Here is a 22,772-nt window from a genome sequence, read left to right on the forward strand (position 1 = left end):
AAAAATTGTAGGTCTTTATAAATATATATTTGACTATCCCCTCTCATTGACATGGGTGGCAAGTTCTCTTTTGAGATTCTCTGCCCTTACCCTGCTTTCTGCAGAGCTCTGGTGCTCATTTTGGGGGCCAGAGTGTGCTAAGGGAAAAGGGAGCTCATTGCAGTCACAAAGATTTGCTCCATGTTTGTGTGGCTATATAGGTCTTAATATTTTTTTCACATTTATTTTTGAATATAATCCCAAAGTAGTGCAAATAAAAATAGAAAAAAAAAATCAACTTGGCATTAATGACTTTTATAAAAAAATGCTGGTGATGGAAATGTTCTGTATCTTGACTGTATCCATGTCAGTTGTGATATTGTGCTATAGTTTTGCAAGAATTTACTGTTTGGGGAACTGGGTAAAGGGTACATGGATCTCTCTTTTATTTCTTACAACTCCAAGTGAATCTATAATTATCTCAAAAAGTTTAATTTAAAAAATTAAATTAGAAAAAATTTTAATGGTGCTATAAAAATTCAAATAGAAAAACCAATACGATTGTTATTTCTTCCTTTTTGTTTTGTAGGCGTGTATGATATAGTGAATAATCTTGGCTCCCTTGTGGCCAGATTAATTTTCCAGCCAATAGAAGAGAGTTTTTATATATTCTTTGCTAAGGTGCTGGAGAGAGAAAAGGATGCTACACTTCAGAAGCAGGTAGTCTTGGTTCTTATGTCACCATCTCCCAAGTGAATTCTCTGTCTATGTGTAGGATAAACAGACAGAAACGTGGAGCTATCTGTTCCCCTCTGTTAGCTCTGAAATTTTCTTCTAGTTTTCATTCTTCTATCACATTCTGAATGATGGCAGGACGCTGAGCTCACTTCTTCTTTCACAGCTTCTCCTTTTTCCCCTGACCAGCCCTTCTTTTTCACCCTTTGTCCTTCTTTGTGACCTTATTCTTGTCCCAGCCCTCTCAGAACTCTCTGCGGCTGTCCCCAGCGCAGCGCAGACCTCCTTCCATGGTCTAGTCTTAGGTGTAAGAATGAGGTTGCCTCCCCCATCCTCAGATTCTCAGGAACAAAAGATGAACTGAAGGATGCAGAGATGGGGTCAAGGCTAACTGAGGGTGCGGGGAGGAAAGCATGCGGACATTTGGTCTCGTTCACCACACCAGTTGTTTAGCTTCTTAAGGACTGTGACATGCCCAGAGCTCCATTCTGACTCTGAGAATTGATATACTCCAGCCAGTAAAAACAGAAGAGATTTTAATCCAGGAGTATTTGGTTGTAGAAACTTCCCTTTTCCTAGAACCATTGAAAATGTCTGTCTTAGAATTAGAAGCAAGCTAAGTTGGCCTCTTACATCTCTTAGAAGACATTTTGCAAAATACAGTTTATGCACAGTATTTCAAAACGAGCTAATCTGGTTCTCAGACTGATTTAGGAATGTTTTCCTAAGTGTAGATTCCAGGAACATCAGGGTTTGGAGTTGTTTGTCAGGAGAAGCACGGTGACAAAGCTAGCTAACAATGTAAAAACTGATCCATTTAAGAATAAATGTCAGAGGGGGAAGTGAGTGTTTCCTAGGCAACATTTGAGATAGTTTATCCTAAATGAGTTAAAAACTAACCCTCCCCTGCACTGCCTAAGAAGGTACACTTTGTCTTTTTCCCTCCATTTGCTAATTGACATAGAAACAAACCCAGGCTACAGAAAAGCAGTGATGGCCCTCAGCAGTTGAAAGAGTGATCTGTAAAACAGCAAAGGGAGAAAGTCAGATGTGAAGTTTTTCTTCAGCTCATGATTCATCCCACTTCCTTCCCTCTCCCCCGGCCCAAGGAGGATGTTGCTGTGGCCGCCGCGGTTTTGGAGTCCCTGCTAAAGCTGGCCCTGCTCACTGGCCTGACCATCTCTGTTTTCGGCTTTGCCTATTCTCAACTGGCTTTGGACATCTATGGAGGGGCCATGCTTAGCTCAGGATCAGGTATGCACAAGAGGTTTTTCCAGATCTGTTCTAATTTCCAAACCGAAATATTTAGAAGAGTCTTACAAAATTCAAACACACGACTGACGTGTGTCAGTGTAGGGAAAATTGCCGGTAGCTGGGGCACCTGAGGTCAAACCAGCTCAGGGTGCAATTAGAGCTTTGGCACCAGGTTGATCAGTCCCGCAACCTCACTTGGAGCAGTTGTTATGAATCCTTGGCTTTCCTCTCAGCCCTAAAATGTGTTTTGCCGATTGCTTCCCTCTGGGGTAAGCGAGGAAGGAAGAGAGCAGGCTCTGATGAGTCTCCGCTTGGTACTAAACACATCTGCAGATAGTAAATGCCACATAAATCTCACGGCCTGATGGACAAAAGCCTCCGAAGGATAACCCAGAGCCATTTGCAGAGAATGAAATTGATCTCGGCAAATAAAGTGGTATATTTAGTCCAGTGACTCTTGGGTTTTGAAGGAGAAAAGTATTGAATGTGTCTAACTTTGAAACACTTGGTGCCCAGGCCACTGGGCGTCTCACAGCACCACTGGGCCCTGGGAACTTCACCAGTTTCAAAATGCGCTGGGTCGTGGGGTGGCAATCCATTTGGAGTGTTTCATCTTGGGTTTAGCAAAGATGTTTTTAATTCCTCAGGTCACTAGACAAGAACCCTGAAGACTTCTTTCTGCTGCCCTATCTCAAATGTAAAGGGCCTTCTCCAGTGCCATTTTACAACGTCACTGGCATGTTTTAGTCTCCACTATAATAGGCCCAAACTTTTAGTATTAGGGGAAGAAGGGCCGAGTTTCTGCTTGACAGCAAAGGTTGTTAAGTTTGGAGAAACACCTGCCATGAAACCAATGACGTGGTTTGTGGCTCCCTGGGTCAGGCAACTGCAGGGAGGCCCGCATTAAGAAGCCATTAGCAAGTCAGTGTGCAGAGATCGAGACAGGCTATTTCACAGCAGCTCTGCACCTTTGGAAAGGTAATCACCAAGGAGCAGCCTTTGTAATGCAACCACAGGACAGTGCCACGAGGAAAGGGCCGTCCCATCCATGTAATGTTCACTTGCTGGATTCGTTTATCATAGAAGATATATCAACAAACCATTGTCATTGTGTGGTCCTTTTACTCAAGTGAGATGCTGGTACCAGTCTTGAGAATTTAAAAGGGTCAGTGTTAGTTGATTTCTAAGGTAATAAATTCTATCTCTGATGGTTTATGTCAGAGTCATTAATAATTCTATTTATTTTTTATTAATTTATTATTTTTTTTTTTGGCTGCATTGGGTCTTCGTTGCTGCACGCAGGCTTTCTCTAGTTGCGGTGTGTGGGGGCTACTCTTCATTGCAGTGCACGGGCTTCTCATTGCAGTGGCTTCTCTTGTTGCGGAGCATGGGCTCTAGGCACACGGGCTTCAGTAGTTGTGGCTTGAGGGCTCAGTAGTTGTGGCTCACGGTCTCTGGAGCGCAGACTCAGTAGTTGTGGCACATGGACTTTGTTGCTCTGCAGCACATGGGATCTTCCCGGACCAGGGCTTGAACCCGTGTCCCCTGCATTGGCAGGCGGATTCTCAACCACTGCGCCACCAGGGAAGCCCCAGAGTCGTTAATAATTTTAGACTCAAAAAGATATCCCCTCTGTCTCATCTTCAGAGAGAGAAGAGTCTTGAGAGTGGTCTGGTTTCTCAGTCTCTGAAAAGGATGTGTGGTTTGGTGTAGCTGCTGCAGGATCTTTAGGACCCTTGTCGTCTCTTGCCTGGCCCAGGCCTCCATCAGCATCCCTGTCCTGGCAAGGTCTTTTAGCATTTGTCTCCTCATTGCAACTGCTTCTCATTTTGACCAAACTTCCGGTTCTCTGTGCCTTCTGGGAGGGTCATTTTGTCTCCCCAGGGTGCCTGTCGGCTTTCCTTCCCTCGTCTGCACTCCACCCATCTTCTCCTTGCCCTACTCCTGACTCTTCGGACTAGTGCTGCATATCCGAATGCCTTTCCTGTGCCAGAAAACATTAACACTACTGCTCTCTGCCCCCCTCCGCCCCCCACCATAGTCTTTTTTGTTCCCTTAAAACTACCTCACAAAACTTGACTTTCTCCAGAAAGTCTTACTGAATCAGAAAAGAATGGGAACCACTTAGTTTTGAAAGTGGACCTTGCAATGCTGCTGTCCTCCATTGCCCCAGTTGCGTGTTGCTCTTTGTCCTCACCTGTGAAGTGGACTCACCTATGACCTGAAGTGGCCTCTCAAGAGGCCTCTGTGCTGTTGTCTCCAAATGTAGGACTTGGACGCACCACAGGCAGGCTTTCGTGGGGCACTGTGGTTTTGCTTTGCATTACTTGGGCTTAGCCCTGTATATAATTAGGAGCTTTGGAAGTGCTCTGAGACTTTTCTCAGAAGTCTTTCTCATACCTAGCTTTTCCATCCTAAAGAAAAATACATTCAGTGAACTTCCCTGAGATTTCTCACATTTATCTCTTAGGTGCTTCTCTCTTGCCCTTTCTTTTACTTTTTTTTGTCTGGAGAAGGAAGGATTTATTATTTGCAGCAAGTAAGGAGAACACTTGCTTTCCCAAAGCAGTGTCTTCTCTTTTATTTTTTAAAATCTTTTTTTCTTCTCAATCCCCTAATATTAGTTTCCTAGGGCTGCGATAACAATGTATCACAAACTGGGTGGCTTAATTTCAACAGAAATTGATTGTCTCACAGTTCTGGAGGGCAGAAGTCTGAAATCCAGGTGTCAGCAGGGCCGTGCTCTCTCTGACATCTCCAGAGTAGGCATCCTTCCTTGCCTCTTCTAGCTAAGGATGTAGGCTGGCAGTCCTAGGCTTGGAAATGCATTAACTCCTCCTATCAAGTGGCTGTCTTCTCCGTGTGTGTCTTCACATTGTCTTCCCTCTGTCAGTGTCTGTTTCTGCATCCAAATTTCCCTTTTTTATAAGGACACCAGTCATAATGGATTAGGGCCCACCCTAATGACCTCATTTTAACTTGGTTATCTTTATAAAGACCTATTTCCAAATAGATCACACTCTAATAGATCCAGATCTATTAGACTTCAAATTACTTCAGATTACTTTTGAAGGGGATATATAATTCAAGCCATACTACCACTCACTTCAATCCATAGTTTAAGGTTCCATCCACAAATTCCCCAATTCCAACCTCTTTCCCCAAAATTGACTCAAAGCGCTTCTACTTGAATCACCGTTTCATGCAGGAGTTTTGTGTCCTCCACATTGCAAAGCAGCTCACTATCCACCTTCAGATAGACTCACACATGCCGTCAGCTTTCAGTTACCAAGTGAGAGGTGCAGGTTATGAGAGGAGCCCCACTCCTCTCTGCCAGAGAGAGGAGGATGGAGAGAAGCAGGAAGCACACTGAGCATAGCCTCGAGCCACCACAGGGCAGAACCTGGTCCCTGCGTTCTTTGCTGGAGTCATCCCACAGCTGGAGTGGGGGCCAGGCTACTTTCTGCAGCGACTTGGGGAATGAAATGCAACAGGATATGGTACAATGTGTACCCAAGAGAGGGCCATCAGGGCTGCCTTGTTAGTAGTCCTTTTGTCCTTTTTGATGGCCATAAAACTATTTAGGGTCCCCATGATGCAGGGATGTTTCATATTAAGCAGCTTTCATAAACCCATGAATAAGTTTCAGATTCTGAGACTCTGGAACTCCCCCCACCTTTCCCTTTTCTTTTAGCAGTTAAGTTTTTTCTTTTTTGAGGTCTAGTTTACATAAATTAAAATGCTATCCTTTTTTTTTTTTTTTTTTTTTTTTGCCATACGCGGGCCTCTCACTGTTGTGACCTCTCCCGTTGCAGAGCACAGGTTCCAGACATGCAGGCTCAGCGGCCACAGCTCCTGGGCCCAGCCGCTCCACGGCATGTGGGATCTTCCCAGACCGGGACACGAACCCGTGTCCCCTGCATCGGCAGGCGGACTCTCAACCACTGCGCCACCAGGGAAGCCCTAAAATGCTGTCCTCTTAAGCGCACAGTTTGGGGGCTTCCCTGGTGGCGCAGTGGTTAAGAATCCGCCTGCCAATGCAAGGGACATAGGTTCGAGCCCTGGTCCGGGAAGATCCCACATACCGTGGAGCAACTAAGCCCATGTACCACAACTACTGAGCCTGCGCTCTAGAACCTGCGCACCACAACTACTGAGCCCACGTGCCACAGCTACTGAAACCCGCGTGCCTAGAGCCTGTGCTCTTTAATAAGAGAAGCCACCGCAATGAGAAGCACGTGCACTGCAACGAAGAGTAGCCCCCGCTCGCCGCAACTAGAGAAAGCCTACGTGCAGCAAAGAAGACCCAACGCAGGCAAAAATAAATAAATAAATAAATAATTTTAAAATGCTTTTAAAAAAAAAAGAGCACAGTTTGATGAGTTTTGACAAATATCTACACCCATGTAACCAACATCCAGATTAAGATACAGAACATTTCTATTACCCCAGAAAGTTCTCTTAGGACCCTTTCCAGTCAACTGCCCCCCTCCAACTCTGAGACAAGCACTGCTCTGATTTCTGTTACCATAGATTAGTATTGCTTTTAGAAAGAATTTCATATAAATGAAATCATATAGCATGGGCACTTTCATGTTTGGCTTCTTTCCCTCAATATAATGTTTTTGAGATTCATCCATGTTCTTACATGCATCAGTAGTTTTTTTCCTCCTTGATTGCTGAGAAGTATTTCTTTGTGCGGACGGCCCATAGTTTGTTTATCCCTTCTCCTGTCGATGGTCACTTTGGGCTGTTAGGAATAAAACTGCTATGGATGTTTTTGTGAACACATGCATTTGTTTCTGTTGGTTGTACACCTAGGAGTAGAATTGCTGGATTATAGGTTAAGTACATGTTTATTTTATTAGAAACTGCTTGGCTGCCTGTCAGTAATAGCCCTCTTAAAGGAGGGGATCAGGGAATTCCCTCGTGGTCCAGTGGTTAGGACTTGGCACTTTCACTGCTGAGGGCCCAGTTTCAGTCCCTGGTTGGGAACTAATGTCCTGCAAGCTGCGCAGCTTAGCCAGGGGGAAAAAAAAAAAAAAAGAGGGGATCAATTTCGTTTTAAGGCTCCCGATTTTTTGTTAGCAGATCTTCCCAAAGCTTGTTAGTTAGCTCTAGAATCACATCACTTTGTTTTAGGAGAAAATAACCTTGCAGGCTCTGATTCTCCCTGAAGAGTTATGGGTGTTCTATCTCTGTAGTTTCCTGCTGCTCCTGAGCCCTGGGTTTCTTCAGGGCCTCCTCAACTGAGTTTCTCTCAGCATGCAGGGCCACTAGTGTCCCCAAGTGCTCAAACTAGCAGGCTTCTTCATGCTGATTTAAAAAGTGAGATTTGCTTGCTGGCCAGATAAGCTTTTAGTTGTTAGGCAAGAGATCTGTACATTTATTCCTAATTGTCCTTTTGTTTTCAGCTGTTTATTTTAGTTAGTACTGTAGAATGCTGGGAGTCCTTCCAGATAGTTAAGACCATAGGCTCAAGCATGTGTCTGCCCACTGATGACATCAGCAGGGCTCATGACCCAGCTCTGGTGTTCTCTGACCAACCTGCCAAAGTGAGGGTGCATGTGGGCCTCCCGTTTGGGCTCTGGAGTCTCAGTGGGTTGTTTCCTTACAGGTCCTGTCCTGCTGCGTGCCTATTGCCTTTACGTCCTCCTGCTTGCCATCAATGGAGTGACCGAATGTTTCACATTTGCTGCCATGAGCAAAGAGGAGGTTGACAGGTAGGTAACCTTAAAGATAAACCTCTAATTATGGCCTTCAGCCAAAATGAAGTAACTTCTTTCTTTTCATTCTGAACATGCATTTACAGAAGGCTCTTCTAGAACCAGGAGTGTGGTGCCTTCCTCAGGCACCATTCAGTAAGTCCTCCCCACAGTAGGGCTGGGGGCAGCCACTGCTCCTTGCCTCCCTTTGTGAAGGGAGAAGTCAGGGCCCTGAAGGGTTTTGTTAGTCCAGTTTGGCAGAGGCAGGCACCAGACAAGATCCACTCCTCCACCCACCTCCTTGCCCAGTGCTCCGATGGGTTACCAAGGAGCTTCTACGAGATGCAGATCTATAGAATCTGATTTGTAGGTCTTGCAGAATCTCGGGGATCTGTGACACCTCTCCTCAGAGAAAGGCCCAAGTGCACATACAAGTTTTGCCACATTTTTTCCCATCCATTGACCCCCAGGTCAGGACCTCTGCCCTGGAATTTCAAGCAGTAGTTTTTAACACTGGTTATGAGTCACAGTGCCCCATGGAGCTTGTTAGAAATGCAGATTCCTGTCCACCCTACTCCCACCACTCTCTCTCCTACCACGCCTACAGAATCGGCAGGCCCTGGGCATGTGAATGTTTTTTTAAAACTCCTCAATGATTCTGATGTGAACTCCTGGTAAGAGCCTCTGACCCACACCTAGGATAATTGATCTCTTGTGTCCCAGATGCCAAAATTAGCAAGGTGGTATCTGAAGACATCACTGCAGAGTGCAGTTGAGGAGAAGGGTAAAACTGATATGGACAAAGAAGAGAGAGGAAGAAGAAGAGAGAAGGGGTGGGTGTAGGTAATGGGGTGAGTGGCCCTCTTTATCCCTTTGCCCCTTGAGGTCTGGGTCCCTCGGGAGTTTCATGCTGCCTCTGTAGTGCCCTGAGTGCCATTGAAATCCCTCAGAGTCCCAGTGTGGGGGTGGGATGGGAAAAAGGTACTCAGAGAGTTGGCGAACCCTTCCCCTCTTTCAGAGCAGCCTCTGTCTGCTTCCCACTGGGGCCTGTCTCACAGCGGCTTGGTGACCTTGTATGCTACACCGTAGTTGAGAACTGGAGTCTAGGGCAGTGGTCCCAGCCCAGATTGCTCAGAAGTTCTGGCCCCCTCCCATACCAGCTGAACTGGAATTTTAGGAACTTAGGCCAAGGAGTCTTTTATTGCTCAGCTCCAGGAGGTTGCTGATGATAGATAGCGAAGGCCTTAGGAACCGCTGGCTCAGACCAGCTTTCAGAGTGAAAACTGCATTGAACACTGTGACCCAGTGCATATTTGGGTGTGACTGAAAGGAAGCTTCCATGAAGCAACAAGTACCCCAGTTACGCACAGGACACACTGATGGTTTTTAATTCTGTTCTATTTCATTCTTTAAACTGCCATGTCATGACCCACTAAATTGATTTCCTAGCCTACTTTTAGGTCACAACCCATAGTTTTCAAATGGTGGTCTAGACATGGTTTTTACTTCAGACAGTTAAATTTATAGCTATAAACTGCTTTGAGTCTATCTTTTTTTTTTTTTTTTTAGTGGATAAAATGTTCTCTAAGTTTAATTTTGAAAGCACTGTGTTTTTACTTGAAAGGTGCTTCTAACATGAAATAATTTAAAAATATAATTTAAAGCATACTAAATGAGGCACTGAGGTGTAGTGGAAAGAGTTCTGGACTAAGAATCTCTCTCTTTGAAGGGAATTTTGTTATAACAATTTCAGCATTAGTGTTGAGGGGGAGAATCAACACTAAGCCTGATTAAAACATTAAAAATATATATCTTGCAACAAATCATGAGGGAATATAGACAGTGGCCGGTTGCTTTGGTTTCTCTTACATTGCATTGACCCAAAGAAAGCAACTTTTTAAGTTATTTGTAGTAATGGGATCAGAACAGTATATTAAAATCTGGAAAATTATTTTCATGGTATTAGTAGTCAACATAGAGAAAAGACAGGGCCTTGTTCTCATCTGAAGTAACTCACTTCCCCTAAGAGTAAAATGTGTGTGCCTTTAAGCATGGTCTCCAGGTTTGTATTAAACATAGCAGCCCCCTTTCTGTCTGGGCCCCTGACCCCAACCCTCAGTCCTGTCTGAACACAGGTAGCACCTGGGCTCATCACAGACCCCAGCAATTTTTCCCTTTCTATGAATTTAGCCAGACATAAAACGATAGTAAGAATTTTTATAGTAGAATTGAGCAGCTTAGTTAAGTGTTATGATTGATTTACCTCCTACATTTCAGATTCTGGATTGAAAAATATATACTGATGAAATCATGGCTTTTAGTTAACTACCTACAGGTTAATCAGTGTTTTTCTAAATAAAAATAGGGGATTTAGTTGGATGTGAAATATTAGAATGTCCATTGAACTGCACGTGGCTTTTTTGTTAATAACCTCATAATATGTATAGCATAAAATTGATGGCTTTTACATTATGCTCCACTGAAGGATTTTGTTGTGTTTTGTTAAGGATATCTCATTTTCTTTTGTCCATTTGACAAATACTTTTTGGGCATCTACTCTCTAACAGGCATTTCTTTAAGCTCCAGGAATTCAGCAATGAACAAAAGGGAAGAAAGAGATCCCTGCTCTCCTGGAGCTGACAGTAGGGAAGGCAGGTAGCAAACAAGTAAATAAGCAAGAAAGTATTGTGCTTTGCAGAGAACTAAAGCAGGGTTATCTAGTGAGAGTTGGGGCCTTTTTAGATTGGGGGGCCCCTCCAAGGAGGTGGCATTTAGGCTGAGGCCTGAATGACCAAGAAGAGTCTGCTATGCAAAGATGGGGCCGAACCTTCCAGGCAGAGGGGACAGTGGTGCAGAGGCCCAAGGCTGACAGCTCCTTTTTCTGACTTGTTGGCCCTTGAGTGCCCAATGTGGAGTGGGACTCCATAACTGTTGAATGCAGGACGAGTGCACACAAGACTGGCACCATACTTTGCATGGTTGCCAAGGCTACAACGTATAGCTGTGCCTTGATGTTTTCAACCAGCACCCACTGGGGAATGCTTCAGTTGCTGCTGCAGTCATCTATCTTTTGATAAGCCTGATTAAATAACTTCCTGTCTGTGTTAACCAAGCCTTAGAAAATAATCATTGTCACTGACTAATTTTCCATTGACTCAAAAAGTGGCATTTTAATTTTATCTTTAAAATTCTCATTTTTTCCTGAAGTGGATAATGTCTTTAAGGCTATAGATTTATGAGTTCTGGAAAGTTCAATAGTTGCAGAGCCCTCTTCTAGTTAAAAACAGTGGACTCCGTCATCATCAGCACCTCCCAAATGGCTACGTTAAAGAAGCCACACCATGGAACTTGTCCCTGCTTGAATTAGCATGAATTGCCTACCAGTTTCATTCATTGTTTCCATTCTACTTGGAGCTGGGTGAGGATGACTTTGAAAGTTTGTGAACCTGTGGCCTAAACTCCAAGCATTGGTCTTAATAAACCTTTCTGAGATCGTTTCTGAAAAAAAAACTGAACAGATTACACATCTCTGCTTCTTTTTGGAAAAGAGGTCAGAGTACTGGCCCAGCCTCAGTGGCCTGTTATAAAGTTGGCCATTCTGATCATTGATTAGCAGTTAGTGAAGAAACTTCCCCTTTGAAGATGTGGGCTCTTGTAGTTCCATTACTCATTAAAAGAAACTCTCTCAACTGAGAAGCAAATGAATTCCCTCTCTGGAATTCTGGATGAAAGCATACCTCCCCTGTTGAGTACAGTGTGTGTGTGTGTGTGTGTGTGTGTGTGTGTGTGTGCGTGTGCGTGTGCGCGTGCGCGCGCGCATGTGTGTTCTTGCTATCCTCTCTGATGAATTATATCTCCCATAGCACCTTGGGAATCTGGGCATTTGGAGGCCACAGTGGCTTTCTTACCACCCCTCCCTTCTGTACAGAACCCGAGTGGTGGCCTCTGAGGTTTCCTAACCCAGCTGACACAGCTTGGGGATCTAAGGAGTTTGGTTCCCTCAACAACTATACACTTAGAATGCCGGCTGTGTGCTAGGCAGAAATGAGATGCTGGAGAATTTTGTTCATGGATGTACCACAAGCCTTTTGGAAGACTGTGGCAGCTATTTTATCTCTGCTGAGACTCAGTTGAGAACTGAAAACTGGAGATAACTAAGTGACATGCTGCTCTGGAATCATAGAAGTGAAAGGAGCAGTATAATCCCTCAAGTCACAGAACCCACAGAGCTCTGGAGATGTAGAGAGCAGAGCAGGGATGTGTAAGAGTCTGGGAAACCCTGAAGGTGGTCCAGGCCTTGCTCCCTGTTTCCATTTCATTATGGAAGCTGGTCACTTGCTTTGAGTGAGATCCACTGGCCAAGGTTATGGGGCTTCTGCGTTTTGCAAGGGAAGCGGTATGAGGTGCTAAAGTTTAGGGGCAAGGGGTCAGGTTGGGGTGTAGGCTCATTCCTTAGGCAAATTATTTAGCCTCCCTCTGCCTGGTTTCCTTGTCCATAAAACGGATCCAAGCTCCACAGGGAAAGGGCCGTGTGTTCATCCACCAGTGCATCCCCAGCACCCCTCACAGTACCTGTCAGAGTGCCTGTTCACATGTAATTGTTACCCGTGTCATATTGTTGTGTCTCACATTAAAGACAGGCTGAAAAGGATTTTTATGTGTTTTGATCACAGTGTCACTTAAACTAACCAGTTACTATCCTTAAACACCATAAATATGTTGAGTTGTTCCTTTTCTTACTCTTCTATTCAGGGGTGAAAGGGACAGTGACATTTCCATGTTGTCCACTTAGCATTCGATTTGTGAAAATCAGCTGGATCGCGGGAACTTGAAGGTGCTTTCTGTGAATTCATGTTCACAGCCACTTTCTTTGCAGCAGCAGCCCTGCCTTGGGACCAGGTACCCACTGCCCTGCATTGCTTGCCTCCCTCTTCCCAGGTACAATTTCACAATGCTGGGCCTCTCATCTTCGTTCCTGCTGTTATCCTATCTCCTGACCCATTGGTGTGGCAGCGTGGGCTTCATCTTGGCCAATTGCTTCAACATGGGCATTCGGATCACACAGAGCCTTTGCTTCATCCACCGCTACTACCGGAAGAGTCCCCACAAGCCCCTGGCCGGCCTGTTCCTGTCACCAGTCCTCCTCGGGGCATTTGCCCTCAGTGGTGGCATTACTGCTGTTTCCGAGGTGAGGCGCCCTGCAGCCTTCACACCACATGATTTTGCAGCATGTCCACTGTCCCTCGTTCCAGGCATCCCGTTCCTGCTCTGCCTGACCCAGCTGGACAAGTACTTGCTTCCTCTTACCCCTTCCCCTAAGCTTCTGGGACAGCATCTTATGATAGAAATGACTGATCAGTGGTACCCGTGGGAACAGAGTAGACCCTAGTACATAGCTGTCATGCCTTTACCTGACTGAAAGCTGGAGCAGTAGGGCCTCCACTCCCCGTGGCTTGCCCCAGAGAAAGGAGGTACAGCTGGGGGCCCGGGGCAGTGACAGTGGTTTCTTTCTGCAGGTGTTCCTCTGCTGTGAGCGGGGCTGGCCAGCCATGCTGGTGCACGTCGCTGTGGGGGCCCTCTGTTTGGGAGTGACTCTTGGGACAGCATTCCTCACAGAGACCAAGCTGATCCACTTTCTTAGGACTCAATTGGGTGTGTCCAGACTCACTGACAAAACGACGTGACCTCGCAGAAGCCCTGTGGCACCTGGACCAGCTGTGGGGCAGTTTTATGGTGGAACATGTTTTTTATGCAGAAGAGCCCAGTTAGGGGTCTGTAGTGGAGTGAGACCAACACACAGGTGAGTCATTGGAGCGAACCACCAGACCAAACCCTTAGTATCCGTTTGAGATTTCAGACAGCAAGGAGGAGTTCCATTTTTAAGGGAAGACCAAAAAGCTTTTAAAATAGATGCAATTATTTTTTTCACCATTTTGTTATAATCAGCATTTTTCTTTTTGAATAATGTGTTAATTCTTTTTGGTGGTGATTGACCTTCAGAACTACATGTTCCAACAAACTCTATCTTGGATGATAATAGTTAATAATCTTCTGGCCCAGAAGGAGAGATGTAGCCACTTTACCCTCCACAGGAATATTTAACATATTCCATAAAAGCCGGAAGGAGACTTGATGTTATGTGATGTTGTGCACCAAACAAGAACAAGTTGGCCCTGGAGTTGTGGCTTTCCCCACGTCAACACTGTGGCCTGGTTGTTTAGCGCAGGAGAAATATTGCTCAACGAGAAATCTAAGAAATGAAGACACAGTCTTTCAGATCACATTTCCCACAGTTAGCCAGGCAGAGTCACGTCTCTCCCCTTCATGGCTGTCCCCCACTCCCACCCCCACCCCCAGGCCAGCACATGTCTTCCCATAGCAGGGGCAAGCCGGCTCAAGACCTCTGGCCCGGCCACTTGAGAGAGGAGGGCTTTGAAGGACACTGTGATCCTTCGTGAGCTACTCTGAAGGGAACACCACTTTGCAGTTGGCTGTAACTTCTCATGAGGAGATTGCACAGATGACAACTAAAGTTGAATAGAGGTGTCTTTTTTTCCATCAGAATGAAATAGGGTAAATTCTATATGGCATGTGTCACTGAATCACACCCTTCTCCCGCTGACCTGTTACTTCCAGCACTGGTCAGTACACCGGAATTCCAGCCCCAGGACAAGACTGGCAGGCCTGCGGATCTGGTCCTTCAGGCTACAGTGTGAGCCCAGGCTAAGGCTTGCCTCCCTGCCCTGCACCCAGCAGGTGCTGTTCTCAGGCAGCAAAGCATTCTTCTTCTTTCATTAATGTATTACTATATTAACTGATGTAATGTATTAATTAATTAGATGTGATTGACCTTTGGAGCTACATGCACAGACTATATCTTGGGTGGTAATAGCTAGTAATCATGTAGCCCCGACATCCCCAAACTTTCTATGTTTACACCCAGAGAGCAGGATAGCTTGCATCAGATGGCAGTTTGGCTGAAATGCACACATTTAAATCCACTGGCCTAGAGCCAAAGCCAAGAGGCCAAGGATAAAGACCCACCCAGTGCACCAAGTCCAGTCACCTGGACACCTTTTTATCTATTCAAGGAGAGAATGCTTCGTATTAATTGCAGGGAAAGTAGCTAAATGCAAGGTGTCCCTGAACAATCAGAGGCCCTCCAGAATCATGGGCTTGGTCATGTTTTGTAAGGCAGGGTCAGCCTACCTCAGAAGAACTGATTGCCCCGTGGGGTAGGGTGGGTGGCACACACAGAAGGCAGCCCCCCACCCCCAAGTACTTTTTTTTTTTTTTTAAATAAATATATTTATTTATTTTTGGCTGAGTTGGGTCTTTGTTGCTGCGCATAGGCTTTCTCTAGTTGTGGCAAACGGGAGCCACTCTTTGTTGCGGTGTGCAGGCTTCTCATTGTGGTGGCTTCTCTTGTTGCGGAGCACGGGCTCTAGGCACACGGGCTTCAGTAGCTGTGGCACGTGGGCTTAGTAGTTGTGGCACACAGGCTCTAGAGTACATGCTCCGTAGTTGTGGTGCACGGGCTTAGTTGCTCCGCGGCATGTGTGATCTTCCCGGACCAGGGCTCGAACCCATGTCCCCTGCATTGGCAGGCAGATTCTTAACCACTGCGCCACCAGGAAAGGCCCCCCAAGTACTTTTTTTGTCTTTTGAATGCACAGAAATGGGCCTCCAGCCCTCACAAGTTCCTTCTCTGCTGCCGTTGACCACCCCTCTCTTCCCTAGAACCCTGTCACCCAACCCCTGCCCACTTGACCCCAGACTCATAGTGTGGTCCTCGCACTACCTGCCTCAGAATCACCTGGATTGCAAGTTAGAAATGTAGGTTTCCAGGATCCATGCCAGACCTTTTGCCTCTGTGTCTCTGGGGCAGGACTTTGGGACCAGCTTTTTCGGCAAACAGGTTGGCACACCCCATTATCCTCACCAGCAGCAGTGCCTAGGGCCAGTCATGCTCGTGTTCACAGTGTCCATTCCCAGCTCCAGGAAGACAGCTGCCGTTGTCTGAGCAGCAATGCTGACGCCCCACCTCCTCGGGAGCAGGAACACCACGGCTCCCACTCTGTTCTCCAGCTTGGAGAGTCTCTGTGTCTGACAGCAAGGGCTCATGCTCATCTCGTCGCCATGCAGCCGGGCTCTGCTATCAGCACAGGGCTGCCGCAGTCAGGGCCAGTGCCTTTTGAGAGATGGCCAGCTGGGACAGCCACCGGGGGCTGCTTCCTGTGGCCTGCTTCCCCGTTTATAGAAAGAGGAGTCCCCATGGCCCAGGGTTTTGGGAAGCGGGTGTTGTCTCATTACTAACACCTGCTTCCCGGGCTCCAGCACTTGGGCAGCAGGCCCTTTGCAGCCCATGGCTTCTGGCTCTGTCCCCGCTGCTCCCTGGCGCACAGCTGGGCCTAACCACTCGCTCTGGGGCTTTCCCCTGTCTCCCTAGAGCCACACCTGTGCCTCAGGGTGCTTGCATACATGGGTGCTGAGCTGCCCCGCGTTACCCAAGAAGGGTTTTTGGGGGGAATCACACTTGAGGCTTTAAGTGCCACTCAAAATATAGTGAGGCTACTTTTCCCATGGAAACAAGTCTCTAAAGCACATCCATTTATGAAACGAAGAAGCTTTTGTTGGTGAGGATAACAGCATTTCTTCTTTCTGTGCTGCTCTGGCCACATGTGTGTTGGTGTCTTCGGGTTTGGCCTGTCAGGTCCCTCCGTGAGGGAGTGCTGCTGTGCTACTTAACGCTTCCTCAGCTGTGACTTCTGGCTCAGGAGATGCTGTATACTCTGCCCCACTCCCTGCCACTTACCACCTAATTCACCAGGGCATCTCCTCCCTCCTGTCTGTTTTTAAAACCATGTATTCATATTGCTAGTTTCATGTCAATTTCCCCTTTTTAAAATGAATAAATTATTTTCTTCACATCTCTGTGAAGATGTTAGATGTTTCATACTACTTCTCCTTGCAAAAAAGAAACAAAAACTCTTAAATTTCAAAAGGAAAGTGGGCAAGTACCTTGAGTATGTGAATCGTTTTTATTCCTCATCAGAACGGTTCTCCCTACGTTGACGTTACTGGACCATGATTCTGACTTTGAAAGAGGGGCTGGATTCCTGGCCCCTGCGATGGAGCTTTCTGTGTCCCAGACTGACAGGCCTGGCAGTTTATTCACTGCCTTTCCCTTCTGCCCAAAGTAGTGCTCCCCATTGTTGATAGCACTTTTCTTCTCTGTCTGGCCTGTCCTTGTCTTGGTCATGTTTTTTAAATATGCAGCCATTTTTGGCAGGTCAGAACTAATATCAGGGCAAGGTGGACAAGTGTGTGATTTTAGGCCTGTGGTTTTTAGGGAGTCCAGGGTACCCCTTCACCTTTATATCTTCCTCATTCGGTTGCTTGACTCGTGTATTTTATTTGGAAATGAGACTTCTGAGCCAATCACATGCAGGTGGAAAGTGATTTGTTTTACTGCTATTTACCTGAGTGAATGTCCTTAATGTTGTAAATATTTTATTGATATTTGTTAATTTCTTTATTTTTAAAACAGGGTTTTTAATTTTTATTTATTTTTGGCTGCGTTGCGTCTTCATTGTTGCATGCAGGATTTCTCTAGTTGAGGTGAGCGGGGGCTACTCTTCATTGCGGTGCATGGGATTCTCATTGCGGTGTCTTCTCTTGTTGTGCAGCACAGGCTCTAGGTGCGAGGGCTTCAGTATTTGTGGTGCGCAGGCTCAGTAGTTGTGGCTCACGGCTCTAGAGCGTGGGCTCAGTAGTTGTGGCACATGGGCTTAGTTGCTCTGCGGCATGTGGGATCTTCCCAGGCCAGGGCTCGAACCCGTGTCCCCTGCATTGGCAGGCTGATTCTTAACCAGTGTACCACCAGGGAAGCCCAAATTTCTTTTTTTTAAAAATTCTATTTTATTTTACTTTATTTTATTTATTTATTTTTGGCCATGCTGTACGCATGTGGGATCATAGTTCCCCAACCAGGGATGAAACCCACGCCCCCTGCAGTGGAAGCACAGAGTCTTAACCACTGGGCCACTGGGGAAGTCCCTAATTAACTTTCAAGGGTAGCAAGAAAGGTGTTTTATTTGAAGAGTTTGGGGGGAAAGGAAGACTCATTGATTTGCATCATCAGTCCGACCCCAATTACTGTGGCAGAATTAGTCCCCCCACTTAGTGTCATTCCTTCTTAACCAGAACCATCTGGGTGTATCAGAGTGAAATTGGAAAAATGGGCTCCTAATGTAGTTCAGCCTCCTTTAGGGGCCTAATGAAGGAAGTCTTATAAATACTTCTTAATTATCCTCCAGATTAATTAGCCGAAGTTGCTAGGTGCCCCTGTCCCAAAGTGCAGTCAACTCTTGGCCTGTCAGCTTCTCCATCCTTCTGGGGTAGTATGGCTTAGACGGCAAGTGCTAGAGGTGAGCTGTAGGGAGTTAGGTCTTTCCCTTCACGAACGGGGTCCTCACCAGAGTAGGTGCACCCAGAACCCTGTCAAGGCTGCAGCACGCTCATGGAAACCCCTCCTCACGGCTTGTCAAAGCTGTTACAGTACACCCTGTCCCACACTGAGCATAACAGGTATGTAAGTATGCAGGAGTTGTGGTTGGCTAACTCTCCTGGTGATATGTGCTATAGACATTTGAACATCAGCTTTGAAGCTTTATGTTTGGATCCAGTAAATTTTTTTCCATCTCAGTCATTTCTATAGGTTCCTGAAGAGTTGAAGGGCCCTGGATTCTGCGCCTATGAGACTGAATGAACAAAGGGCCCCTGGGGGCTTTAGAAGGAGGAGAGGGGGTGCCTGGACGGCTACCTCACCATGAGGCTAGCAGGTGCTGGGTGCTGGGGCAGCTCCTGGTTTCTGTGCTCCTCCTGGCTTCACACTGGGGTGATACCCACCTGTCCTGGGGCCCAGACTGTGGGCAGTCAGGCTGGTGGGCAATGAGAGGAGGAGTTCCCAGAAATAGGTGCTGCTCTCGGGTAGAGGTCCACGTTCTTCCAATGATGAGACAGTCTCTTTCTTTCTTTTTTTAATATTTATTTATTTATTTGGTTGCACTGGGTCTTAGTTGCGGCTCACAGGCTCCTTAGTTGCGGCTTACTGGCTCCTTAGTTGTGGCATGTGAACTCTTAGTTGGAACATGCATGTGGGATCTAGTTCCCTGACCAGGGATCGAACCCGGGCCCCCTGCATTGGGAGCATGGAGTCTTAACCACTGCGCCACCAGGGAGGTCCTGAGACAGTCTCTTTCACCACCTTTTATCTCTTGCCTGCAGTCTCTCCTCTCGGGTTTAAGCTCTGTTCTGTACACAAAGCCCCTGAGGAGAAATGGAACTGGCCCAGGCTAGCTACTGTGGGCCATGGGTCATAAGGGAGCCAGTGGATGGGCCACCCTCGGGGCAGATGAGTGCCCAGTTCAGTCAGCTCTCACTGGGCAGGGGCTGGGCCAGGTGGCATAGTTCATCCGGAGTTGCCCCTTCAGCCTCAGAGGAGCTGCCCAAGGGCCTGTGGTGTAACAACCGACTTGTGAGGGAATGTTCTAGTCCACCATTTACTTGTCTCATTACCTCCCTCCATCCAAAAATGTGTCCCTGTTGGCTCTACTGTCACAGTGCTGCCCTGGTCTGACCAAAGCACTTGGCAGAGGCCACCTGGGTTCAGAGTGCTCAGTGGGAAGGGGACCTGAAAACCTGGCAACTCTCAGTCCTTTAATCTCATCCGCATTACAAACTGGGGCCTTGGAACGGGGCTCTGATGCTGTCAGCGCAGGAAACAGTGACTAATTAAGACACGACTGCATTAGTCACGTTGGAGGTGACAATGAGCAGCATGTTTCGGGTTCGTGTCTGAGAGATCCTGACACACTTTTCAATTATGTGGAACTAATAGTGTGCGGCTTCCATGCAGCCGTGTCAGGCGGGAGAGAAGGGGAGTCTGAAATGAAAGCCTGACTCACTGTGGCTCTTCATTCACTTCTCTGCACTGCTTTTTGAAAATCACAAAAATTGACACCAGGGAGCGTGGCATCAGGGGGACCAGAGGGCACCTTTCAGAAGGAGAGTTATGAGACAACTCTGAGTGACACAGGAGCCTCGGTCCTTTCGGGAGGTGTGTGTTGTGAACCCCAGCGTTGACTAGCCCCAGCTTCCCCTGGGCTCAGGGCACACTCTCGTCCAGCCCTCATCAGGGACTGGCACGGCCAGGCAGGGAGAACCATGAGGACCCAGGAGAACCAAAACCCTTAGCCGCGAGGGAAACGGGAATGTTTTCCCCAACACTTAATCCCAACCAAACTAGGGAATGTTGCTAAAATAGCTTTCCTTTTTGTTTCCCCCAGGGCATTAACACAACAGTTTTATGAACAAACCAGATTAGCACAGCGCATTTTTATGTTCTTGAGCTAGAGCTGAAGATTCCTTTCTTCCTCATGTGGCTTGTGAAATCCCTAAGTGGCATCTCTCCAATGACAAGAGGATGTTCTTGCAGGTGTGCAGATGTCCAGCTCTGGGGGGCAATAGAAGTGATAGAGCTACTTGCATTTTTTTTCTTTTTTCTTTAGTAAGTGGGAGTGACATCATGCGGGGCTGATGGCAAGATGCCCAAGCGCACTGGCCACTCATCCTCGGCTCTTTTCAACTGTCCCTGCAGCAACCCTACAAACACATGGCTGAGAGCCAGGCTCTGGGGGGAAGAACCCAGAGGTGTCTTGCCCACGGCGTTCCTTCCATGTGCACCACCACCAGGGAAGTCCGCTTGTGTCCATGTCTGCCTTCTGAAGTACACGAACAGAGTTTTGCTTTCTAAGCGGCCCATGGTGTCACATACATGGTTATACTCCAGCCTGGCTGCCCTTTTCTAACTCAGTGGGTGACCTTGAACAAGCCTCCCTCACTCTACCAACTGTGGCGCACTGAGCACATGCCAGGTACCATCTACCTTTGGGCTCCGTTCCTCCCTCGGGTTAACAAGGGCTGGATCTGAGCTGTAGGGATAACATTGAGCCTGAGGAGATGGACGGGCCATCCAGCTGCAACTCCAACTGGAGCAGCACCCTTTTTATCTGATTTGAAAATTAGGGGTTAGTCTAAGAATTTGCTTGAAAAAAAGGTTCTTTTTGTTAAAAACAAAAACAAAAACACCCACCAAGTTTGAAATCCACGATTTTGAATGTTTTAAACCTCCTCGCTGACCTTCCATGACTTTTTCTCCCACAATTCCTCTCCCACCTCAGTCTTTATCTCATCTTAAAGAATTTAAGGTAATTGTTTTGCATAGGCATTAGCATGCATAAGAAGTATTTGGGAGGGCTTCCCTGGTGGCACAGTGGTTGAGAGTCCGCCTGCCGATGCAGGGGACTCGGGTTCGTACCCCGGTCCGGGAGGATCCCACGTGCCGCGGAGCGGCTGGGCCCGTGAACCATGGCCGCTGAGCCTGCGCGTCCGGAGCCTGTGCTCTGCGATGGGAGAGGCCACAACAGTGAGAGGCCCGCTTACCGGAAAAAAAAAAAAAAAAAGTATTTGGGAGAAACAAATCTGGCCAAAAATTATGTTGCGTTACAAAGAAAAAGTTGTCTGTACCCCATGGTCCCCTGTCTGTTGGTGGCCTTGACCCCAGGTGACACCACCAAGGAGTGGGAAGGCAGCTAACTTTGGCCACTCCATCACTTTGTAATCATAGGCAGGAGGTCTTGCCTCTCTGTGCCTCAGTTTCCTCATCTGTCAGTAGCCCACCTTGCACAGCCCAGGGAGGATGGAAGGAGAACAGAGGTAGGACCGGCAAATGCAGCTCTGAATGCCTTGGAGAAAACAACCCATAGCAAGACTCCCTACATGTCCTGTGTATGCACCTCCCTGCCCGCTTTTTCTTCTGCTCCTCACCCTCGGCCAGTCCTCTCCTGATGCTGTCCACCCCACCCCCTCCCCAGCCCAAGCTCTGTTCTCCCCACCCTCGCTCCTATTAACCCACTCAAGGCCTGTTTACGGCTGGACCAGCAAAGGAGCGAGAAGTGAGGACATTACAAATACTGGAGATTTAACCACTTTTCTTTAGCCCTGTCACCCCCAGAAGGCACTAAACCCCAGCACCACCTGCTATCCAGCCTCCAACCTCTCACCTCTCCACCCCCTGGGCCCTCGCCCCTGTCAGGTTCAGTTGCTCATGCTCTTGACCGCATCACACTCCTTTCCCTTTCTTCCAACAGCCCTATTTTCCTTCTCCCTTGAGAATTAGGAAGGCAGGTTGTGTGTGGGTTCCAGAGAGGGTCTTGGAGGCAGACCCATCCCCACTTCAACCTTGAGCAAGGTAGTTAATCTCTTTGAGCCTCAGTTTATGCATCTAAAACTGGGCATTAGAGCAATGGCCTCATAGGATGTGGCAAGGATTCCATGAGAGGATGGAGGGGCACTGAGCAGGGGGTGCCCTGCACCAGCCTGTTTGCTCTGTGAGTGGAATTATAAATCTGCTGAACAGAGAGGAACTGTAGACCCTGGGAACATTTGTTTCACGCCTACCTGCTCCCTCCTTCCCACCTAAACCCAGTCCACAGACATGCATGTGGTTGAGTCTTTTTCCCTTCAGTGGCAACATTTCTTTCCCCTTTTCTTGGAGGCAGCGCTGCAGGTGAAGAGGAAACGAAAGATCCTTCTCAGCCCAGCTTGCCCGAAGGAGCTTAGAAAGTGAGGACATGGGTAACGGAGACTGCCGGAGGCCTTCTGACTCTTGGCCAACTCAGGTAGGCAAGCCTGGGGAAGCAAAGCCACAGCTTCCAGGGAGAGCCAGCAAATGACCTCTTTCAGGCTCAGCCTGAGTGGCCCCCCCAGAGCAAGAGGGGATGCTTCCAAAGCTTGTTAAATGATTTTCAGCAATTTCAGAAATTACCTCAACTGGTAGTTTAAATTTCCCTGTAGCCTTAGATTAAAGCAGAAAGAAAAAAGGTGACAGAAGAGAATATGGCTTTGTCCAAGGAGGGCCAGCTGCTGTCGGCAGCTTCTGAAGAAAATGGAAGGGTCTGCGTTGGTCCCGCCATGTGGGTGGGCAGCCATGGGCACTGGCTCCCCTGACCTCAGCTTTAGGCCTGGGCCATGGTG

The 22,772-nt window shown here is 47.3% G+C and overlaps 1 protein-coding gene across 2 annotated transcripts in view; it reads left to right on the plus strand.

The window, feature by feature from the left end:
* Positions 1-22,381, plus strand: part of RFT1 (RFT1 glycolipid translocator homolog) — a 44,869-nt gene extending 22,488 nt beyond the window's left edge. The window contains exons 9-14 of one of the 2 annotated variants that reach the window (XR_014326557.1): positions 569-699; positions 1,824-1,968; positions 7,586-7,691; positions 12,612-12,861; positions 13,190-13,473; positions 22,298-22,381. Coding sequence is in view for 1 of the 2 variants with exons in the window: in XM_082849131.1 (XP_082705257.1) it covers positions 569-699; positions 1,824-1,968; positions 7,586-7,691; positions 12,612-12,861; positions 13,190-13,357 (800 nt within the window). In the remaining variant the exon portion in view is untranslated. Of the gene's footprint in view, positions 1-568; positions 700-1,823; positions 1,969-7,585; positions 7,692-12,611; positions 12,862-13,189; positions 15,144-22,297 lie in introns of those variants that run through there. The other variant, XM_082849131.1, reaches the window with a different exon arrangement.
* Positions 22,382-22,772: the final 391 nt, after the last annotated feature.

Source organism: Leucopleurus acutus (assembly GCF_964270905.1).
Source record: "Leucopleurus acutus genome assembly, chromosome: 10".
In the NCBI taxonomy this organism is placed as follows: Eukaryota; Metazoa; Chordata; class Mammalia; order Artiodactyla; family Delphinidae; genus Leucopleurus; species Leucopleurus acutus.